The 24,304-nt window shown below is 41.1% G+C and overlaps 1 protein-coding gene across 1 annotated transcript in view; it reads left to right on the forward strand.

Moving 5' to 3' along the window:
- The window catches only part of BMPER (BMP binding endothelial regulator), a 169,748-nt gene that overhangs the window by 19,681 nt on the left and 125,763 nt on the right, over window positions 1–24,304 (forward strand). The window contains exons 3-4 of the mRNA XM_083706332.1: window positions 14,590–14,689; window positions 24,179–24,261. Of these exons, the coding sequence (XP_083562458.1) occupies window positions 14,590–14,689; window positions 24,179–24,261 (183 nt within the window). The remainder of the gene's footprint in view (window positions 1–14,589; window positions 14,690–24,178; window positions 24,262–24,304) is intronic.

Raw genomic sequence — 24,304 nt, forward strand, 5'->3', positions numbered from 1 at the left:
GAAGCAGTGACGGAATGAAAAAGGCTGTGAAAAAGGTTATCATTAGGTGAAGCACAATACTGGTAGGGTAAAACTTTGGGGAACTATTCAAAGAACTCAGCAGTTTTCTTTTGTTGAGAAAACACGGGCATCCTAGAGAAATTCAGTTGTCGTATTTAGGAGAACACCTTGTTACTTTTCACTGTAGGACTGCGAACACTTTTTCTTTGCACCCAGTATCAGTGGTACAGACCCCTGGGATTTTTCAGCTGCCTTGATCCTACTCAGTACCCATATATTTGACAGTGCATGGTTGCATGTCCCACAGTGACATCAGGGAAAAGCTATAGCTCCCAACAGAGAAGGTGAGAAGGTACTATCTGGGCACAGGGCCTATGACAGCGCAACTTGTTTTTATTCTTGCTTGTTAGCCTCCCTGAGCCCAGCCTTGGCTGGGGAGGGCGGGGTATAAATTAATTTTTTTATATATTATTCTTATTATTCTTATTACTGAAGAGCAACTCAAATACAACATGCATGATAAGAAAATGGACACTTTGAATGTGACATAAGCTCAGGAGTGATATGAGTTTTGTTTCTATGAAGATGTGCTTAGTTTTGAACAGTCCTAGCTATAGAGAGAGAGGGCTGATTATCATAATTTCGGAGGGCTCACTACAAGCATTGATAGGTTTGTTTTATTTTGAAAAGGAGCTCCCGATTCTTTCCACACAAAGCTGCTTCAGCAACTATTCCCTCTTTCTGTGGAACAGTGGATACTGTTGTTTTGCGGTGGATATTAGGGACCAGAAAAGTCTCAACATACTCACCAAACAACATTTTTTCAATATTCTTTGGGGAAAACCATTGCTATCAATGTAATATACAGTGGACGCTTGGGTTGCGAGCGTGATCCGTGCAGGGTGCACTTTTGCAACAAGCAGTGTCTACAACCCGCAACGGCATGTCTGCACATGTGCGGATTGCGATTCGGCGCGTCTGTGCATGCGCAAAGCATGATTTAGCGCTTCTGCGCATGCACAACCGCCGAAACCTGGAAGTAACCCATTCCGGTACTTCCAGGTTTTGGCAGTCCGCAACCTGAAAAAGACGCAACCTGAAGCGTCTGTAACCTGAGGTATGACTGTAAAAACAATCCAGCTTTTGTAGTATGTGTACAGTACCTTGACCTCAGAACATCCTGGTCTATGGGAAGACTGTTTTAACAGGTTTCAAATAAAATACTCAAATCAATACTATTTTTTTTAGACAAGACCCTTCATAAGTTAATTAAATTTACTAGAGGGCCATTGATAATAGCAGATGATCTTAATTTTGTAATATGCAGCAAAGCACTGCATAAAAATTCCCCTGCCCCAGTGGGAGCCTAGCAAGGCAACAAGAGTATTGCTCCACTCCTTTAAGATTTGGTTGATGCATGGAGACATGTAAATCAGAGGGTCAGAGACTTATTCACACATATTTTTCTGAGTTATTAGTTATATTCTCAGCTGGGCTATGTACTAATCTCTGCCCGCCTAGGAACTCACATAGGCAGATAGTTATCCTTTATACAGAACATGTTATGATAGAGGTGAGATTGTAAATTAAAACTAAAGGTCCATTTCATCCAGTGCAGCATCTAGTTCCAGTACTACTTTTGAAACAACTCTCAGTAGAATCAATTTCAGCAGCCATAAAGGAGTGTTTTGATATAAATATAACCCCAAGAATGAGCTTCACCACAATCTGGGATGCTATAAAAGCAACAGTGAGGGGCAAAGGCATTGTAGAATCTGCTACGTATAAAAGGCGGACTGATCCAATTAGGCAAGGTCTCTTACAAGAGATTGAATCCGTGGAAATAAAACACAAATGCTCTGGCTCCTCAAAGTTTTTAAGACTTTTAGATAATAAACGTAAGGAACTAGAAGCACTGGGCTCATATAAGATTGCCAAATCTCTGTTGTGTGTTAAACAGAAGTACCACGAGGCAAGCAATAAGCACTCCAAACTCTTCCACATGAATTAAAAGAGAAACAGACAGTTAATAAAATTAATTACGTGACAGAAAAGGATGGGACTATCGCATATGATTAGTCCAAGATTAATGCTGTGTTTGTAGAGTATTACCCAAATTTGTACAGCTCAGTAAAGCCCAACAGGAATCATATAGATATGTATTTAACTGAAGCTGATATAAATCCTATCAATGAGACACCAAAAAATAAGTTAAATACAAACATTTCAGAAGAAGAAATTCAACAGGCTATGAGAAGGTTAAAACACAACAAGGCACTAGGTTCAGATGGATTACTAGCCCATTAATTTTAAAAAATAAATAAATCTGAAACCATTGAGTCCCACATTTGGCCACAGTATTAAACTCAATGACCAGAATTACGGTATTTCCTAAATCAACATAGGCAACAAGCTGGGACACACAGACCCATTACTCTGTTAAACCACTATCATTTTCCCCCCTTTTAAATTAGCTTATTTTCTAAATGCAATGATGACTGATAATATGCATCCTGACTATGCATATGCCATCCTACAGCGACATATTGCAGACTCTATTATTCATTATTCATTTACAGTGGTACCTTAGGTTAAGTACTTAATTCGTTCCGGAGGTCTGTTCTTAACCTGAATCTGTTCTTAACCTGAAGCACCACTTTAGCTAATGGGTCCTCCTGCTGCCGCTGCGCTGCCGGAGCACAATTTCTGTTCTCATCCTGAAGCAAAGTTCTTAACCTGAAGCACTATTTCTGGGTTAGCGGAGTCTGTAACCTGAAGTGTATGTAACATGAGGCGTATGTAACCTGAGGTACCACTGTATTAAATTTCTATACCACCCTTAATCCAAGGATCACAGGGCGGTTTACAATATAAAAACACAAAAATACATTCTGTCGTAAAAAACCAGTTTAAAAGGTCATAGATCAATTAATTAGCCAAAGGCCTGGGAGAAAATGAATGTTTTTGCCTGGTACCTAGAGATATCTAATGAAGGCGCCAGACAAGTCTCCCTGGGGAGAGCATGTTACACAAATGGAGTCACCAACTCTTGTGTTGCCACGATCTGGCCTCTCATGGAGAAGACACATGAAGAAGGGCCTCCAATGATGATCGCAGGGTCCAAGTCAGTTCATATGGGGAGAGGCAGTCCTTGAGGTACAGTATTACGGTTCTGAGCTGTTTAAGAGTCAGAACCAGCACTTTGAATTGGACCTGGAAACTAATTGGCAGTCGGTGCATTAGGAGGCTTTTGAATATTACATGAGATACTACATGTAAGAAATGAACAGGCTATTGATGCCCAGTATTTTAAAAACTGTACTGCTGCTGTCAATTAGGCCATTGTCTTATAACAGCAGTCTCCCTCCTAAACAATAAAAATTTGGCTCTAGTGCCCACCAATGCTATGGAGGCAGAGGTGCAAAGATTCTGGCTAACTGTTCACCAGGAACTTAAAAAATATAAATAAATACAAGAGAGACTATTATTTTTGTCAGCAGAGCTTTGGCCATTATATTTATTTATGGGACCAAATAATAAATTTAAATTTAAAGACTTGATAAACCACCTTCTGGTAGCAGCTGGGCATTGAATAATACAAAGATGGAAATGGTTGGATACTGTTGCCTGGCTAAGGAATGTTTGCTTGATTTCGATTTCTGAAAAGATTAAGCACAATATCAGACTCCTGCAGGGAAAAGAGAAACTTTCTATGCTACCTGACTTTTAAAAATAAATTTAAAAAATCACATATATAATTTCTGCAGCAGCAGTAATTTGGACAGCATGAGTTTATGGCTGGTCGCAATAACTGTATTTTATGTCTTCTCTCCACCACCCCCAAATGTATCTACAGTGGTACCTCAGGTTACATACGCTTCAGGTTACAGACTCCACTAACCCAGAAATAGTGCTTCAGGTTAAGAACTTTGCATCAGGATGAGAACAGAAATCGGGCTCCGGTGGTGTGGTGGCAGTAGGAGGCCCCATTAGCTAAAGTGGTGCTTCAGGTTAAGAACAGTTTCAGGTTAAGTACGGACCTCCAGAACGAATTAAGTACTCAACCTGAGGTACCACTGTACTTACTCTTGGTGGCTTGAATAGATGGGTTTGTTCTTTGTTTTGTTGTTGCTCTATTTGCTATATTTAATAAAATAGTTTCCATGGTCTTTCAAGCTGTACTCTGGTAGAGGCAAAAGTAGCCTATTGGAGGTGTGGCTAGCAACAGATGTGTACATTTTGGAATGACTTCCACAAATATCTACTGGATGGTGTCAGTAGTAACATACTTTCACCTTGGTGCTCAAATGATTTATTGTTGACATTTGTTTGCTGCCCCCATAACATAACATTGCCTGGATGACTTACAATCAAAGCAAAACAGAAAGTCACTTTTTTAAAATGGAGGAACTCTGTAAGTATAACAAAACGGAAGCTGCTACATCCCAAAATTTGTTTTAAAAACAAAACAGAACTGAGGCTCACGTTATCAAAGTGAATTGAAAAGCCTGGGCAGAATGGCCTTCACTTGGTATCAGAACATGCATATATCTACATATATATCTCAAGGACCACCTCTTTCCATATGAACCCAGCCAGACCCTGAAATCATCTTCTGAGGGCCTGCTTCATGTGCCTCCTCCATTAGAGGTTCGGAGGGTGGCAAGACGAAAACAGGGCCTTTTCTGCAGTGGCTTCCCATTTGTGGAATGCTCTCCCTAGGGAGGTTCAGCTGGTGCCTTCATTATACACCTTTAGGCGACAGGCAAAAACTTTCCTCTTCATCCAGGCCTTTGGCTGATTGACTTCCAATGCGATTTTAAACTGTGTTGGGGGGGGGGTTATTGGGTTGTTTTTGGTTTTATTATTTGGTGTTTTTGTATTGTGATTTTATGTTGTAACCGCCCTGAGACCTGCAGGTATTGGGTGGTATAAAAAATTAATAAATAAAAATAAAATAAGAGTACATGTGCTTATTAATTTATTTATTTTAAAGTTTTTTTAACCAACCCTAAGTTTTTATCAGGGACGCGGGTGGCACTGTGGGTTAAACCACAGAGCCCAGGACTTGCCGATCAGAAGGTTGGCGGTTTGAATCCCCGTGACGGGGTGAGCTTCTGTTTCTTGGTCCCTGCTCCTGCCAACCTAGCAGTTTGAAAGCATGTCAAAGTGCAAGTAGATAAATAGGTACCGCTCCAGTGGGAAGGTAAACGGCATTTCCGTGCGCTGGTCTTGTTCGCCAGAAGCGGTTTAGTCATGCTGGCCACATGACCCGGAAGCTGTACGCCGGCTCCCTTGGCCAATAAAATGAGATGAGTGCTGCAACCCCAGAGTCGGCCACGACTGGACCTAATGGTCAGGGGTCCCTTTACCTTTACCTAAGTTTTTATTGTGAGTGAAACTGCTTAAACCATAAACAGCTTTGATCCATTGAGGTGAATGAGGGGAAAGCAGTGGCAATTAGGGAAACAGAGCAAAACATATGTTTAATATAGTGGACTCCCATCCCATCAAACTATTGTATTTAAATGGGGATATAGTGTTCCCTTCCCTCCCATTCTCTCTCTGTCATTTTTTCACCAGTACAAGCACACACATTTATTTCTGCAGCACAAGGGCCGTATCCTATAGACTGAAAGACTCAGGTGTGCAGCTGAGTGCAGGAAGTGATTGTTTGGCCTTTAGGGAGTAGAGTGAACTGCTTATATAACTTGGTGGCAGGATGAAAATTTGCAGTGTAAATTATGTAGGGTCTTTGTGCAAGCTCAAACCTTTGCTTTGATTAATATCTCCTTTGGGTCAGGGTGGAATGCCAAAGGGAATAATATATGTTGGCAAAGACCCCTCATAGCCAGATCTGTAACACCATCCATACTTAGAATCAACAATGCCCTGCTGCTCTGGGCACTGTGGTCCTTTCAACCTGTAAGATTCAGGGCCAGTTTTGGCATAGATGCAGCAGTGCTTGTGGAATGGTTCCAGCTGAGATCCGCATATAGCAAATGCTATGTCGGAACCGAGAATTCACTTAATTTACTTTAAAGGAAAGATTCGTCGGCACGATTCAGCATGGGGCTGGTACCGTGGCAAAGTTGACTTCACTATGCAAGGAGTTTCACAAGATGAGCACCATTATTGGAAAGTGATGTTTTTTTCACCACTTGACGTGCCATCAGGTGGTTACAACAACATGAAGCAGGACCTCATGGATAGCTTGGGCAGGTCCTGAGGCAAAGGCTCAACAGAGATTTATTCACCCACCCATTCATATTTGTAACTCAGGTACAAATGTAGACATCTAACATGCTGTAAATTGCTTAGAGACCTTTGGGTAGCAAGCAACTAGCAAGTCTAAATAGTAGTAGATTAGCAAATACAATAAATGATATAAGCCCAGGCTTGTACAAAATGCTTCATGCGCAGTGTGTGAGCATGATGATTCCTCTTGTGCTCTTTAGAATACATACCCATGTGAAATGACCCAATGAGATCTTCAATGCTATCCAGAATTTTGAGCATAGGTAACAAAGGGTAGATTATGTATTTTCCAGATTTATTGAAGTGGCACAGGAGAAATATTTTGAAAAGCTGCATGACACTGAAAATACAAAACAAGGCTGTTGAAAACATCTTTTCAAAACAAGAAGAATAAGAAAACACAGCTGGAATGTAACACTGGAAGTGAAATTAGCATCTTGAGAATTAGCATCTGTGCTCGTTGTACAGGCTGTTTTCCCTCTGCACCTTATAATCAAACCTTAGGCTCAGAACACAGCAAGTCAAGTTATTCTAGAGTGCTCCCCACATTCCCAAAAGAAAGCACAGCTCCTGTTCCAAGCCACATGCCTGTTGAAGAAAGCAATTCTTAAGAGTGGTTGATAGTTTCTTTTTTCTTTCTTTTAGCTGAGACGCAATAGGGAATCCTGTTGGAATTTTGGCAGCTGACCTAAAACTGTGGTTTGGAACAGATCCTGTTCCAGGTCTTTGCCAAACATTTTCGATTAAAAAAAAAACTTTTCATGTTGGCATTTTATTTTACTATACCATATGACTTAAGGATTTTTATTTTTTTTATTCCTGATATGATTTGTCATTATAATGGGCCTTTTATACACAGAGCTCTTTGATGGTAGGTAAAATATAGGCCATGCTTTGGGGATGAATAAATTATTGGTGAGGCAAGATTGCAGAACAGGCAACATTGAAGTCAGCCTCTGTTAGGTTTGTCTGCCTTGTGAATGACTTGACGCAAACTTTGATTACCACAGAAAATGAAATTTTAGTCCAGTAATTCATGATAAGTAAAAGAAACTGGCTTCTAACGAAGTGATCAGATCTCTCTTGTTCATTATGTATGTCAAAGTTTGTTGCTGGGTTGCATCTCTCACATCCTAGAGCTGCACTCTAGCATAACCAAGAAATTAAACAAAGAAGGAAGCTCTGTGGATAGAAATGAGCTTATATCTCAGGGCCTCCTGTGTAACAAAGTGACTAAGGTACAAATTGGCAGAGATTTAAAAACCTGCCTTCTTGTAAGAAAGGGGTGTCAGCAGAACTAAGGGGGTATGTGTAACCTTCACCCCAATAAGTATTCATGAATAAACTTATTTACTTGCGTAGGGTATTCTTCTTCTTCTTCTTCCTTCTTCTTTGACGATCACTCGTAGCCGAGTATGATTGTCTTCCATAAACACGGTTTTAACAATGAGTCCGTAAGTGACTATGGAGGCCAATTCTGGATCCACACATCCTTCCACAGTGGGGACATTGGTTTCCGGGCGGGAGTTGATCACGATGTGGCTTTGCCAAGCATACCTTCCTCTTAGCACATTTCTCCTTTGCATCCTGAGTTCAAGTGTCTTCAAAGCCTATGACACCTTTGGTAAAGGCTGTTCTCCAGTTAGAGCACTCGTAGGCAAGTTTTTATACTACTTTTTTTAAAGATTTGCCTTGAGAGAGTCTTTAAACCTCTTTTGTTGACCACCAGCATTACGCTTTCCATTTTTAAGTTCGGAATAGAGTAGTTGCTTTGGAAGACGATCACCAGGCATCCGCACAACATGACCAGTCCCAACGAAGTTGATGTTGAAGAATCATTGCTTCAACACTGGTGATCTTTGCTTCTTCCAGTACACCGGTATTAGTTTGCCTGTCTTCCCAAGTGATGTGTAAAATTTTTCAGAGACACCGTTGATGGAATCTTTCGAGGAGCTGGAGTTTATTCATTGATATGGACCTGGTTGGGGGAGGAATGTATATTTGTGAACAAAGCACATATGTGCATTTTGTTCCCTAGCTGTCTATGGGAGCTCTTTCACACTCCTTATCTCTGAAAATGGTAGCTCTTTTGCTAATTTTACAGAAGAAATTGTTCTGATCCTCTCAGCCATTGGCTGGGCTGCTGCGAGACTATGGAATGTTCTTAAACATCTTAATTGCTGAGAGGGAGAGCTTAGTGATAGGTAGTTGATGAAACAATGCAGCTTCTTTGGACAAATTGGAAGATTAATTTGGTTGACTGGAACCTTGCACAGGGCTTCAGGATAGGTGTGTCTGCTAGGTGGAATATGTAAGGGGAGGGACTGACAACAGCAAGAATGCTGGAGTAGTTGAGAAACTATGTGAAATAAGGCCAGGAATGAGGGCAACTCAAGAGAAATGAAGTTCCTAATACCTGAGAGAAGTGGCAGAAAGTATTTGCAGTATTCTCAGAAGTGGGGGCTTTAAGGGAAAGATAAGTAGAAGGGTTGGATGAGAAAACAAGTTGGAGAAACAGGAGGACTCTAAGAAAGCAGAGAGGAAGGAACTAAAGAGGTAATTTACAGAGATAAGAGTGGGAAACAATCAGGAAGGTGGGAGCTGTATGTATTGATTTGAAAATCTCTAGGTGTAGGTCTTTAGTAGATAGAATTATCCAATTGACTCTTCCGAGTAACCCCAAATTCCTTATTTTCAGGCAAGTCTGAGATTCTAGGATAAGCCCTGAATGTCTGGCCAAGTAATCATAGTGTAATTGCATCAATTGTGACTCTGCATTGGTTTTAGAAACACTATCTTACTCTCCCACCCACCACTTCCCACCTCATCCTGACTGTACCCTGCAGAATTATCAGGGAAGTTCTCTTGCACAAGCCACAATGAAGTGAGCGGGAGCTTCTCAGGAACCCACTACTATACCATGCACAGCAACTGTTAACTTCAGAGGGAGATCTTCCTCCCAGTGTCCTCAGGTTTCTTTTTTTAAAAAAAACCATCCATGGTCTAATATTTATGATCTCTCCCGGTGTTTATGCATGAAAACTAAATTTAAAAAACACCCAGATGTGAATCTGTAAACCATCTGTTTAAAATAACTGTTGTGCATGACTGTAATTACATATTATTTATTATGAATCTTGGGATCCTATTATGGATTTTGCCTGACTCCTAGCTTTATGATTTATAAAATGGTTTATATATTTATGAGCAATATGTCTCTTCTGTACTCACGGATGCCAAAACTACACTGCTGTCCTTTATTTTTTTTTAATGACAAAAGAGGGAGAAAATCGTCTCCTCCTTGCCTTATAAAAAAGTTGGCTTCCGAAAGTTGCAGTCAGGCGGGGTTCCCCCCCCCCTCCTTTGAAGGAGCATTATCGACAGATCTGTGAGCTTTCAACAGCTTCTGAAGCACACTGTAGACAATGTATAAAGAGTTTTGGCTGTATTGGCTTTTCTTTATTTTTGTCCCTTTTTTGCTTCGAGTTCAAGGCTGGAAGAAAGTATTGAAATGATGCACTTTATGGTTAAAGACACAACTGGAAACAACAGATTTCCCAGTTAAGGCTTATTTGACCTAGTTACTCTACTCCCCCTCTCGTCCCCTACAAAGAGCAAGACGGATTTCACTAGACTAGTGGCACCACTTAAGAGTGAAATTTTGGGAGGCGGATTAAAACAAAAAGCAACAGAATTGGTCCTTGTTTGATGAGGTTTTATCTTCTTTCCTTACAATCCATACAGGGCCTGGGAGACCTGCCTTTTACAACAGTAGACTACAATAGACCAAACAATGATTTACCAACTCTGCTTAATCTGAGGGGCAAGATAAAAAAAGGGGAGGGGGTGGAATGATTATACAGAGAAATGTCCTTTTCCTCCACATCAAGTTTTACTGTTCATGACATTTCTGAAGATATAGGCTACATGGTATGAATCATGTTAGACCATAACACTTTTCAAAGGAATATTCTGGAATGGTTTAAGGGTCATATCTAGCTGGAGCAGAAAGCAGGCACAACTCCAAAGGTTTCAGTGGAATTACACATGCTTGTTTTAAGAGATGAATATTCAGCAGATCTTTTGAAGTATAGAATAGGTAATGCAATATCTTCCTTGAGCCAACTGTGTGCTGGCAGAGACTCGTGCAGGTTTTCGACCTGTATAGACCTCTTCATCAGGCAGACAGCTTTTTGTTTTGCTTTTTACCTCTATTATAAAACAATGCTCCATTACGTCTGGAATTTTGACAAATCCTTTTGGCCAGAAAGGAATGGTAAAAAAGTACATTGGTTAAGACCTCAATGCTGTATGCAAACTTTTGAGCTACACAGGACATTTCCTTGTGCTGGATGTTTCAGTTCATTTGAAGCGACTGAAAAATTCACTTGTAACCTGGAGGGAGGGAGGGAGTGTGAGTTGGCCATGGGGTGAGGTGGGGTGACACCCAGGTAGTAGCGGATGCATAATTAGGGCTTAGGCTGGACTGGGAATTGATTTGCAAAAGACGTGGGTGGTGAGAAGAGACTTGAAAGAGGAGGGGAGGGAGTAGAACAATTGCATGGATATTAAAGTGGGAGAATGAGACAAAGGAGAAGGCTTAGGGTTTTCCGCCATATGAGATTTTAATACAGCAATTCTAAGTGAACAGTTGTGGGAGCATCCTGTGTTTTGTTTTCATGGTAGTGCCTCTATTTCAGGGTACAGAAGGGAATTGCTAAATGATTCAGGTCAGTACAGTACCTCTTCACACAATGCATGGTTAAACTATGGAATTTGCTCCCACAATACAGGATTAGAAAAATATGTGGAGGATAAGGCTATCAGTGGATACTAGACATGATGGGTGTGCTCTGTCTGGACGAGATAACTGTTAGGTGGCTTTGTAGCTGGTTGACTCATTCATCAACATCCTAGGAGAAAAGTGGCAAGTGGGGTGATACAGGGTTCTGTCCTGGGCTCATTGTTCTTTAACATATCTTTATAAAGGACTTGGATGAAGGTCTTGAAGGGATACTCATCAAATTTGCAGATGGCACCAAAATGGAGGGGTAGACAATGCTGCTGAAGACAGAATTTGGATTCAGTATGACAAAAAGATTGGAGAACTGGGCCAAAACTAGCAAAATGAATTTCAGTAGAGATAAATGCCAGGTTCTGTACTTAGGCAAGAATAACCAGCTGCACCAATATAAGATGGGGGGCACCTGACTTGCCAGTAATAGATGTAAAAAAGTTTTAGAGGTCTTAGTAGACTACAAGCTTAACACGAGTCAACTGTGATGCAGCAGAAAAAATAGCAAATGCCATTCTAAGCTGGATCAATAGAAGTCTAGTGTCCCACTGTATTCTGCATTGGTCAGACCACTCCTGGAGTACTGTACAGTGGTACCTCGGGTTATGTACTTAATTCATTCTGAAGGTCCGTTCTTAACCTGAAACTGTTCTTAACCTGAAGCACCACTTTAGCTAATGGGGCCTCCTGCTGCTGCCACGCTGCCAGAGCACAATTTCTGTTCTCATCCTGAAGCAAAGTTCTTAACCCAGGGTACTATTTCTGGGTTAGTGGAGTCTGTAACCTGAAGGGTATGTAACCTGAAGCATATGTAACCTGAGGTACCACTGTATTCCGTTCTAGGCACCACAATGTAGGAAGGATATGGACAAGCTGGAACTTGTGCAGAGGAGGATGACCAGGAGTCTGGAAACTGAGCCTTATGAGTAATGGTTGAGGGAATTGGGTATGTTTAGCCTAGAAAAGAGGAGGCTGAGAGGAGTTATGATAGCCATCTTCAAATATCTAAAGGGCTGTCACATGGAGGATGGAGCAAGCCTGTTCCAGATGCTAGGATCTGAACCAATGACTTCAAGTTCCAAGAAAAGAGATTCAAACTAAACATCAGGAAGAACCTCAAACTAGCTAGTTGTTGGTGAATAAGCAAATGGGCATGCACTTGAAATCCCTATGATTTGAGGAAGGGCAGTTGTTGTTTAGTCGTTTAGTCGTGTCCGACTCTTTGTGACCCCATGGACCAGAGCACGCCAGGCACTCCTGTCTTCCACTGCCTCCCGCACTTTGGTCTGATTTGGTCTGAAGGGCAGTATAGAAATGTAATTATTATTAATAATAATAGTGACTCTTAACTGTGTGTTGATAACTTGGTTAGGTTTTTTAAAAATAAAACTGAACACATCTCTTAACATAGGCAGCTTTTCTGCATTTTAAGTTTGAATATATTACTTGAAGCTTGCTATGAATCTTTGCTTACATGGAAAAATCTCTCTGCCCCTCTTTCTTAAATGGTGCCCCATTAAAAGACAAATTTTGGCCCTGACATTACTTAGCCAGTTTCCTAAATGTACACTGTGCTTGCACTGAGCCGATTCGGAAGTGCAGGGGAGCTGTATTGGTGAGCTGGAGTCCACGTAACCCAGATTTATGACTAAGTGTTTGCAATTGTATACTTGTGCAAAGGAGCCAGAATAACACAGGACTGAATCATTCTGACAATAGACAGTATTCTTACAGCAGCTGATCCTCTGCTTGAGAACTCAAATTCTTCCTGCTCATACTTTATAGTCACTGCAGTTGAAATAATTGCAGATTTGGCTTGGTGAGGGAATAATGAATCATAGCTTATAACAAAACATTGTCTGCACTTACTGCAGAAGGAATAAGATGGTGTAGGATAGTTGGGAAGATACACCCCCGCCTTTTAAAAGCCCAAATCTCCTCACTTTGAGCTAACCTTTAAACGTACCTTGGCTTGGGCCTTAGGAAACAATGAAGCTCAGAGCCTCTTCATGACTTCATTTTATGATTGACATTCTTCCTTCCCCTTTGATTTCCCCCTCCTTTTGGGGGTCTCTAATTATGCCATATGATCTGCTAAGTGGACGGTGGCATCTGGCAAATGAGCTTCTGTGTCATGTAATGGACCAAACCAGTAATTATAGGTGGGGCTTTACGCAGAGGGCCCCCCCCCCACTTTGCTGTGTTTAAGGAAGGAATTTCCAGTAGTAAAATGTTATTTCTAAAAAAATAAATGGTGCAAGGCTAGGGTGGGGCCGAGTGGTAGGAGATGCTTGAAGATCAGAAGATTGTCACCCATCAGTCTCGTTATTTATTACCAGTATTACTGCCTTCACTCAGTTTTCCTCGCTGGAAGCAAACTGAATCACAGCAGGAAGTTCTCTCCCACTGCTGCAGCCATGTAGCCTTGAATCAGGTCTTGTACTGACAGTTTGAGATCAGTTATTAGATTTATTTATTTATTGTAATGTAAGGGGCACAATTCAGGAGAAATTAAAACACAAAATTAAAAAATAAAAACTCCTTTCTGTTTCTGTAGGGCCCTGACCTGCTTGCAGTGGTTGTTTGCAAGAGGAAGCCAGGTCATCAGGGGGTTTAGGGTATCTTACTTCCCATCACCTTCTTTCCTAGCCCAGTGCTGTCATGAGTGGAAAATTAGCGCTCTCTTCTCTTCCAATCCCTGAAGATCAGAGAGAGCCATGTCTCTGCCACCATAGTGTTAGGCTGTAGAGAATGTGCAGAGTGATCCCACAAGCTAGATTGGCTCCTGCTTTCACGTGTCCATTGCTGTTTCTAGCATGTGGCCCTGGGAGGTGTGGCCAACAGCAAATGTGGCCCCCAGTCTGAAAAAGCTTAGTCACTCCTAATTTAAACCAATGAGACTTGAAAGGGCATAATGTTTATTTGACCATGCATTTATTTAAAGAACTTTTACTTTCAGCATTACTGCTGCCTGTGTTCCCTGGATTGTGTCTTTGGTTTGCAGTTTTATTGTTTGTTAGAAAGAAAGAAGTTCATTGAAGCCATCTTTGTCTTTATTTGGTTTGGAAATTCAGACTTTCATTTTTTTTAAAAAACTAACTCTACTATGCAAACCTGTTGAATAGTCGTGGCTAAATATTTTTGTTCGCACAAGGAAGTCCAATGCCAGGTATTCTGAAGTCCCAGCTATAGTTTACACAAATATTATCATTTCTACAGTATACCAAAAAGTAACATTAGTATGAAACGAGTCACATGTTTCCTTTGGCATAACTTTATCTAGGTTCAGTATCCTTTTTAAAGTTGCCACCACTCCCCCTTTCTCCCCAGTTTTTCAACTCCCTGCTGATGCATTTGTGTCGCAAGAGGAAAAGCATCTCTGTATGAAGAAGGGGTATAATGTCCTCTCTGTATCCCAAAGATTCCTTGTGGAGCAGAGGGAAATTTTTCTGAATCTGACTTCATGGTGTGCTACCTTATTGGGAGAAAATGGAGACTGATGCTGTTATTTTGCTCTCCTCTTTTCCTCCCCACAGAACAAGGAAGTGACATGCAAACGAGAGAAGTGCCCAGTGCTTTCTAAGGAGTGTGCTCTGGTCATAAAGCAGAGAGGGATGTGCTGCGAGCGATGTAAAGGTGCAGTGGACTTCATGCTTATCTCTCAGTTGTTGTTTTTTTTAAGTTATTGCATATATATTTGACAGAATAAAGCCCAAAGCTCTACAGAATTTGCCCCCACTGTTAAGTGGTGAGTGAACATATCAGACGACACAGCGATTCTTCAAACAGCTCTTGTTTATTCACAGGCCAGGACAGAACTGAACTGAAGGGTTCAGTCAGCCTGCTTATATAGAGCTCCAGTACAATGTAACTGTAACAATTTTCTAAAACTATCCAATCACTGAACGTCACTTTCGATCCCTTATTTGCATAACTATCTACAGTATCCCCCTGCTGGCCCAGGGTGAGAACTTCAGTACATAACACACACAGAAACACATCCAGCAGTAGAGAGAAAGGTGGAACTGTGTCATTCACCCAGCCCTTGTCCAGCTGAGTCACTACAGCAACCCAGGGTGGCAAGGATTGGTGGTGACGCAGCAGCAGTGGCAAGGTCAGCATGGTGCAAACCTGCTGGCAAAGCCAATCCGGTGCTCCTTGCCACCATACCCCTTCTCCTCTCCTTCCTGGTACGTTGCAGAAATTGGACTGGATGGAGATCAGGGTGCGCCGCAGCCCCAACCTTGCTGCGCACTGTGGCACAACCACCGCAAACGAGTTTGTTCATTTACCTGCCTTTTAACTAACAGGAGGCATGAAAATGATAAATCAATACCTTCCCACTAATTGTTAAAGTGGTGCCAACCATGTCCTCAGTCCACACCTGTCTATTATTGGTGGCATTACTGTTGCTGGTGTTATTGCAGCATGCATTGTCTCTTTGAGCTGGTTCTTACAACATTGGTAAGCCAAACTATGGCTTAGTGAGACCTTCCTCATTTTCCTGCTGCAGTGCTCAACAACTGATATCAAAATGGCTATGCTGGCTGGAGTTGATGGGAGTTGTAGTCCAGAACATTAAGGGGGCAGCAAGTTGGGGAAGGTAACAAGTTAAAAGCATCACTTACTGCTAGTAGCAGCAATTTATTGTTCACTGTTCTTTGTTGTTAGAACAGAAAGTGTAGTTTAGTTATCAATAGGTTTGATGCTTCTGTAATAACAATTACTGGTCATTGACCATAATAAAGCGATAAGATACAGAAACAGTTCATTTTGTTGGCCAATCAATTAAATTATCTTTGAAAGTTCTAATGAATCACTACAACTTTTAAAAGCGCTAGGTAAGATTTCCAGAAATGTGAATGATTCACTGAACATTTTTCACTGTGTATTTGAAGGATTGCATTTAAAACAAAATGGCACGTTTTAAATAGAAAAGCAGTGAGAGTAATGTAGAATAAATCTGTTTTAAATAGAAAAACAACAAAAAGTTTTCTGACAAGTGCTCCTGACATGCATGGAGTAACTTAAAGGGGGGGTATGTTGATGGGGAGCTCTGAACCCCACAACCAACACAAACATAATATCAATATGCAGGGGGCAAACACAAGAGAAAGAAAACAGAATATGCTATAATTCTGACAAAACAGATGTGGAGGATATGGATGTGTATTTTTCCTTGATGAATAAAAGCATTTGATGGCCGATATGTTTATGCACTTTTTCTGGCACACAGCTTTGTTTTTCTGAGTGTGTGCCTTGCTAGACCAACCTGAATCCACCAATTTATATAAAATGCTGGCTTTAAAACAAACAATCAAACCTTCAGTTTGCGGCAGCACCTTTTAAGAAATATGTAAACTGAAATTGCATACATTTAAAATTTACTAATGGGTCTCACCCTGATTGTTAATATAGTCTGTATTCATGTACCTTTAATATCTCTGGGTATTGGTTGCTCCCGTTTACTGATTGGGCCCTAAGCATCACACAACATTGAAATTATGTCCTGCTAATCAGATGCTTCATATGTTCGACTTACTATATATTTCCTTTTTTTATTGAAAGCATTTATATCTTGCTTGTATTATGCAACCCAAAAGAGGTTGGTATAATCCATCAGTGACTCAATTATATTATGGATTTTGCTAGTTCTGGGTGTTTCCATGCAGATACATGTAGCTATCTGTTCCCATTCTTCAGTGTAGTCGTGGTGGGTTTACAAGGGGGGTGGCCTTCTGGATGTTGTTGAACAACAAATCCCACCATCCTTGGTCATTGGGCACACTGACTGAGGCCGCTGGGAATTGTAGTAAGCAACATCTGGAGAGCCTTAGATTAGCCACCCCTGGTCTAGGGTTAGATTTCATTCTTTGGTTTCATTCTTTGCCTTTGGGGTAACTGATTAAAACTGCCAAGGATGTCTCATAATTACAGCCAGAGTATCAAGGCTGGGAAGGGAATTTAGCTACAAGACAGAGGAATTCATGTGGTTTTGGAGCACCTCACATACCTAGAGCAATTACAGTGTGGCAGGCTTTTTGTAAGCAGTCGTTCATCCAGCCAGTCACTAAGGAAGATAGCTACTTTTACAAAATAATCTAAATCAGCTATGTTCTAGATGCTGAACTACAGACAGTGCTATTGTCAGTAGAAGGGATTTGACATATCTGTAGATTTTTTCACTATGGCTGGCGAAAGCAAAAGTTGCAGCTTTGTTAGTGGCCTTAGACATCACCTGGTCTTCTTTAGATTCCTCTTTGAATACCTTCATTAGCATGATTTTGAAAACATGGGTAGATGCACAGACGCCCATTAGGCAATGCATTCTGTTGTCATACTGTATTGTAGCAAGGACTCACTTAACCAAGATTACCCCTGAAACCTGTTTTCAATACAAGGCTTATCCCTTGTGCAAGAGTATGTGAAGTAACCATTCTGAAAGAGTTGCTTAAGCATGTGGAGAGTGAAATGTTCTTGGTGGTGGAGCAACCAGAACCAGCCCAGACAGATTGAGATGTCTGGAAAAGGCTTCTAGTCGCAGCACATGATTTCCAGGGAGTCATAGGTCATACCAGACCTCCTTTTTAGAAATACGGGCCTCATGGGGTTGGATCTAGACTAAACTGCTCTTAGGCCCCATTGAAATCAATGTGAAAAGTTAGTACAGTAATATTAAGTCCCAAAGGTTTCAGCAGGAACTGAGTGCAACTAACTAAGCCCTTAGCATTGAATTGCTTTCCTAACAGGAAAACAATATTTGTGCAGACCTTTATGTAATTCTATAGAAAGAGTTAAATCAGGAATTTTTGCCTCGTTTCTCCTACAGTAGGGCAAAACATGCCTTTCCCCTTCTCTCATTTATTCAATATATTTAATCAAAACATATGAGATCACAGATTGTTATAGAAATGGATTTGGCAGTCTTTCCTTATTTAGTTGGACGGAGATATGTCATTTTAATTTGGGTCTGTCTCCATCTATAACAATATGTATTTGCTTTCTGAATAAGTGTTTGTTATTAGTGGATTGGAGATGGATAAGGTACGTTTATGATAACTGTGAGCCATACTCTGTTCTTGTTCCCAATGCACACCTCCCATTGATGTCAATATGAGTGCAGGGCAAAGATCACACCCTAGATCTGTAGAAGTATGACTTTGGAAGTGGTCTCTGGTTATCTAATCCAATGCCTTCTTTGGCAGGATCACCACAGATAAGAATGCCTAGTCTTTGTCCAAGGGCAACCACCATGGTGTCAAGTGATAGTTTAGGATCACAACCATTTCCTTTCACTCACTGCGCGATAGCATTTTACTAGTTGTTTCTCTTCCCAGAGGGGGCCCAGGGACTTCCCACAGAGGAGAGTTGGCAAATTCACTAAACTACAATCTCCAGGATTCTTTAGCAACAGGTAAACTGATATAAAAGGGACACGGGTGGCGCTGTGGGTTAAACCACAGAGCCTAGGACTTGCCGATCAGAAGGTCGGCGGTTCGAATCCCAATCCCCGTGATGGAGTGAGCTCCCTTTGCTTGGTCCCTGCTCCTGCCAGCCTAGCAATTCGAAAGCACGTCAAAGTGAAAGTAGATAAATAGGTACCGCTCCGGCGGGGAGGTAAACTGCGTTTCCGTGTGCTGCTCTGGTTTTGCCAGAAGCGGCTTAGTCATGCTGGCCACATGACCCGGAAGCTGTACGCCGGCTCCCTTGGCCAATAAAGCGAGATGAGCGCCGCAACACCAGAGTCGGCCACGACTGGACCTAATGGTCAGGGGTCCCTTTACCTTTACCTTTAAACTGATATAAAATCAGCATGCTTATCGTGCGAATATACCTTCACAATGTCTGTGGCATGCCCCTAAAAAAAACAACAACTCCTAAGTTTTGATTAATGTGACATTTGCCTTTGAATGGAATTTTATAATTTCTAAAGACACACTTTCTCTACATGGAGAAAGTTAGGGTAAATTCACATTGCCTTTCTGCATTTCAAGCCACATTTGCACAGAGCTGTTTGCATCAGAGAGATGGCAGTGATGTTTTCACTGGGTGCCCATGAATTTATTGGGCCCCCTCTTTGGCAACCCCCATGGAATGCCTACTCATTAAGCTGCCATCTGCATTTGCGTTCTCACCTGCACCTGCTGGTGACTGTTAGTCTATGTTCACATTACGACTTATTCTGCTTCCAGTTGTCTATGATCAGATCAAAGCTGGTTTGAGAAAACCCCCCACATCCAACAGCAGTTTTTTGTCAAGAAACTGCAGGATCGATATGGATTGTGACTAATGCCATGGGAACGCAATGCCAAAAATTAGCAGTGGGAACACACTGGATGCTGTATAAGCTGTAATGTGAACAACTCCCGCCCGGAAACCTATGTCCCCAACTATGGAAGGACGTGTGGATCCAGAATTGTCCTCCACAGTCACGGACTCATTGTTAAGACCGTGTTCATGGAAGACCATCTTACTCAGCTACAAGTGATCGCCAAAGAATAAAAGAAGAAGAATGTGAACATACCCAAAAATACTTTATGCATACACATATTGTCCTGCGGGTGTGGCTTACACCAGTATTCAGTCACTGCTTTAGTGAGAGCAAGTGAGCAGTATGAGCAGGTCATGTGGCAATGCAGGAGGTGGGTTCTGGTAAGGGCAGGTGAATCTTCCTCTTTTAATAGTTAACTGCTGTAAGAGAAGCTGGCATTTAACTTTAATTCAGAAAGAGGTGTGTTAAGTCGTGGGTGAACATATCAGACGACACAGCGATTCTTCAAACAGCTCTTGTTTATTCACAGGCCAGGACAGAACTGAACTGAAGGGTTCAGTCTGCCTGCTTATATAGAGCTCCAGTACCACGTAACTGTATCAACTTTCTAAAACTATCCAATCACTGAACGTCACTTTCGATCCCTTATTTGCATAACTATCTACAGTATCCCCCTGCTGGCCCAGGGTGAGAACTTCAGTACATAACAAGGTGTATCTCGTCTATAAGAAGTTTGGGTAACTTTCCACAGTTCTGCATAGCCGTGTACTCCTCCTTCTTTTCAAATGTCACTAGTTCTCTATTTCTGTCATGCACATATATTGTTGTTGTTTTTTTGCTGCTGGTGGTGATTTACTATCCATTCAATGCATGCACAGTTGAAATATACCCAAAATGGAAACAAGAAGAACTACCGCCTTTGGAAGAATGGAGAACAAAACTAACAGACTATGCAGAACTGGACAAATTAACAGGAAAAATTAGACTTCAAAGAGACCATAAGTTTCTAGAGGACTGGGGGAAATTCAGAGAATATTTGAAAACTGTATGTGAGGAACATACAACGCTAGTGTGTTTTAAAGAAGCTTTGTGAAAAAATAAGGAATATTGCAAGAATGTAAATGAGGACAGAAAAAAATTATTTAAAGGTGATACTATAATTAAGGAATGTGAAGATAGAAATTTAACTATGGATGATTGTCAGAGGAGTTGAGGGAAGTTCAATAAGTCAAAATATGTGATGTGGAAATTTGTATGATTGGAGATTTTATGGGAAAAAAATTAATAAAAATTTATTATTTAAAAAAAAAAAAGAAATATACCCATTTCCCCCCCCTCCAATGAGCATGCTTGAGTACCAATTCCATGTGCCATGGGAGGGATAGCGTATTAAGACATGCAACCTCAACATATGCCAACTCCATCTAAAAGATGGAGGGGGGCTTTTAAAGCACCTTGCACCCCAATTCTCCGCACCCCCATCTCCCAGCTTTGAGAACTAACTGAGAATAGTAGTAGATTGCTAGCTGAGATAATCAGAGAAGCCAAATTGAAAGATTATTCCTTGAGCACAGTTGCTTTTTTCTTTACAAGTTAATAAATCATGTTGTTCCTTAAAAAAATATAAACAAAATCAGAAGTTTGCTTTTTTATAGAGGAAGCAGCACAGCAGTATCTACTTCCCCTTTCACTAAAGTTTTCGTCCGGCATGGAACTTTAAGGCTGCTTCAGCATGATGCGGTTGACTAGTAAGCAGTCCTTGAATGGTGAGGCATTCACTCACAGACTTAACTCACAAAGCAAATGTCTAGGGAGTCCAGTTTTTGTTCACGTAGTGCAAATATTGCAGTGCTCCTGCGCTCCCAGTTTGGCTGAGTATAGAAACACACATACACACACACTTCTATCCTGCGCTTTTGCACAAGTCAGGGATGGGAGATCTCTGGTCCTCCAGATATTGCTGGACTGCAACACACACCGCAGCCTTAATGTGTGCAGCTTCCTCTTGACCAATGCTGAAATGTAAAGATTTCTTCATGATCCGTCCTTAACCATGATTTTCCAGTGCTGGCCACAGAGGACTGCTACCCTGCAATTTGTAACCAGCTTCAAATTCTGGTTGGTTTATGTGGGAATCTTAGTTAATATCAATGCGGACATTATGATGAACCATGTTAAACAGTACGGTGGGAGGTTGGGGGTAGTCTCCTTGCGGTCTGTTAAGGGTTATGTCTGTGCTAGTCCTATTAATGTTAGGTTATTTCAAGTTTTGCATCAGTAAAATAATTTAAGAATATTTTGGGCTTAGCCACGCAGTGCCTTTTATTTTAATATGTTACAAAAATATGCAACAATGCATTTACAGTGGTACCTCGGGTTAAGAACTTAATTTGTTCTGGAGGTCTGTTCTTAACCTGAAACTGTTCTTAACCTGAGGTACCACTTTAGCTAATGGGACCTCCCGCTGCCGCCGCGCCGCCGGAGCCCGATTTCTGTCCTCATCCGGGTTCTTAACCCGAGGTACTATTTCTGGGTTAGTGGAGTCTGTAACCTGTAGCGTCTATAACCTGAGGTATCGCTGTACTATCCTCCGTGTATAGAATTTGCAGCTCTTTTAACATGGTCTACATATTAATGTTTATGAAATACAGATGCTTTTTTTAAAGGGGCATTGTTGGGCTGTTTTTATATTTCTGCACTAGTTTGTCTGGACTTTCCTCTGAGGAACAATTTATCAAGAATTAAATATAACATGTCCTTGAATGTTTTTCTCCCTCCTGATGTTTATTTTTCATGCCAAGAGAAACTTTAAAAAAGGAGTAAAAGAAAAAGAATTAGAAAAATCCACTGTAGGAAAAGGGGATTATGGGGCCAATATACAGTATGTTACCATAATTTTTCCCTCTTGGGAGTATAGGAAACGACCTGCTTATAAAATTCCTGCTAACTTAAAATAAGCAAAAATGCCTGGCGAATTCTTAGTTTTGAAACGACTGTTTTGAATGAAGTCTTTAGGGAGAGAGTGAGCAGCTTATGTAGCAACCTGGTGCATCAATGTGTTTCATAGGCCAAAGTGGGCAAGTCTCATTAATTTATATTGCAATATTAGAAACATGGCAGATTCCACACTACATGGTCGTGTTTCACTGTTTCTTCAGTATCATTATTTAGAGACATCTGTGCTAAAATGTAATAATAGTTGCCTTTGGAAGACGCTTATATAGGAGCCCTGGCCTTTACTTTCTGATAGTAAGGATTGTTGAATGGACTTCCTCAGAAGTTGCTGGACTCTCCTTTTTTTAATGATGAAAGGAGGTGGCAATACGAGGCAGGAAAATGTTTCTCCCTATGGAATCTGATTTTTTTTTTTAAAGAATCAATGGTGTTTTTTAAAATGCCCAAGTGTAAGCTGTTCAGAGAACTTTATGTATTGAGGTGGCATACACACATATCATAGGGATGTGGGTGGCACTGTGGGTTAAACCACAGAGCCTAGGACTTGCCGATCAGAAGGTCGGCAGTTCGAATCCCCCTGACGGGGTGAGCTCCCGTTGCTCGGTCCCTGCTCCTGCCAACCTAGCAGTTCGAAAGCACGTCAAAGTGCAAGTAGATAAATAGGTACTGCTCCGGCGCGGAGGTAAACGGCATTTCCGTGCGCTGCTCTGGTTCGTCAGAAGCGGCTTAGTCATGCTGACCACAAGCTGTACGCCTGCTCCCTCAGCCAATAAAGCGAGATGAGCGCCGCAACCCCAGAGTCGGCCATGACTGGACCTAATGGTCAGGGGTCCCTTTACCCTTTACACACGTATCATAAATAAAATAAATGAAACGAATTAATGTGAATTTACTGTCTCACTAAAAACAAAAGAAATGTTTGAACTTCATGCTTCTTCTTTTTCCTTAATAAAGTACAATGCAGTAGTCTGAAGGTTAGAAGTAAACGCATAGCCGGTACAAATTGACAAAGTGCACTTGAAATGAAAGTGGTTTGGCCTTCTGTGCTGAGCTTTAGGAGTACGTTGGAATGAAGCCCGTGGTCCCTCCTCCCCTTTGATTTAATCCAGAAGGTTTCTTCTCCATCTGGAAGATAAATAGTATGAATGGTCTTAATGCTTGATTATGGTGTAATGAGCAGGATGGAAAGCAAGGCCTTCGCAGATATCTCTGAATGTGAGGAATTCAGTAATTGCTACTTTCCGTGCCAAATATGCTCTGTGCTCAGTCATGTAGCAGGTGGAATTCTACCTGGCTGAATAAACTTGCCAAAGTGGAAGACATTTACCATTCAGGCGGTTTTCTGAAGAGTTCTGCATTAAGCGGTTTAAGACAGTACTTCTCTGCGATTGCAACTCTCTCGAACAGAGAACACGACTGAGAGATAGAATATGAGGCTTGGAAAAATGCACAAGAATGTTCTTGCTGTTTTCATGGGCAATGCCTTTTATTTTAGTAATGGCATGTTACAAAAATACTACTCCACTTCCCCCTTTAGTCTCCTCATTATCTAATACCTAAAAAGAGGTAATTACTATAGCTCATCCAAACCACCATTGGCTCACACCTCTTTCATTTTCTCTGTCTTTGTGTTAGGGTTAGATATCAGCCAGCCTGCATGTTTTCAGTTGTATTTTCTGAACCATGACGATGAGAAACTTGCTTTATTTTGTAAGTGGTAACATTTTTGTAGAATGCAAATTGTGCCTCCGATAACAGAATTTCTGTGGAATGCTATACCTCCAGAACTGTAGAAATTGGACAAATTAGAAGGAATGTGGTGGTTTTTAGTGGATGGGTGTGGATTAGTAAAATAAAAAGAACTGCTCTACTCATTTAATTTTTCATTTTCCTTCTAGGTTGCAGTTTTGAAGGAAAATCATATAACAGCTCACAGTCATGGCAGGTCTCAGACAAACCATGTATCATGAATCAGTGTCAGGTAAGGAATAGAACTCAAGGATTTTGTTTTTTAAATCTCAATT

This window comes from Podarcis gaigeae, assembly GCF_964106915.1.
Source record: "Podarcis gaigeae genome assembly, chromosome: 12".
NCBI lineage: Eukaryota > Metazoa > Chordata > Lepidosauria > Squamata > Lacertidae > Podarcis > Podarcis gaigeae.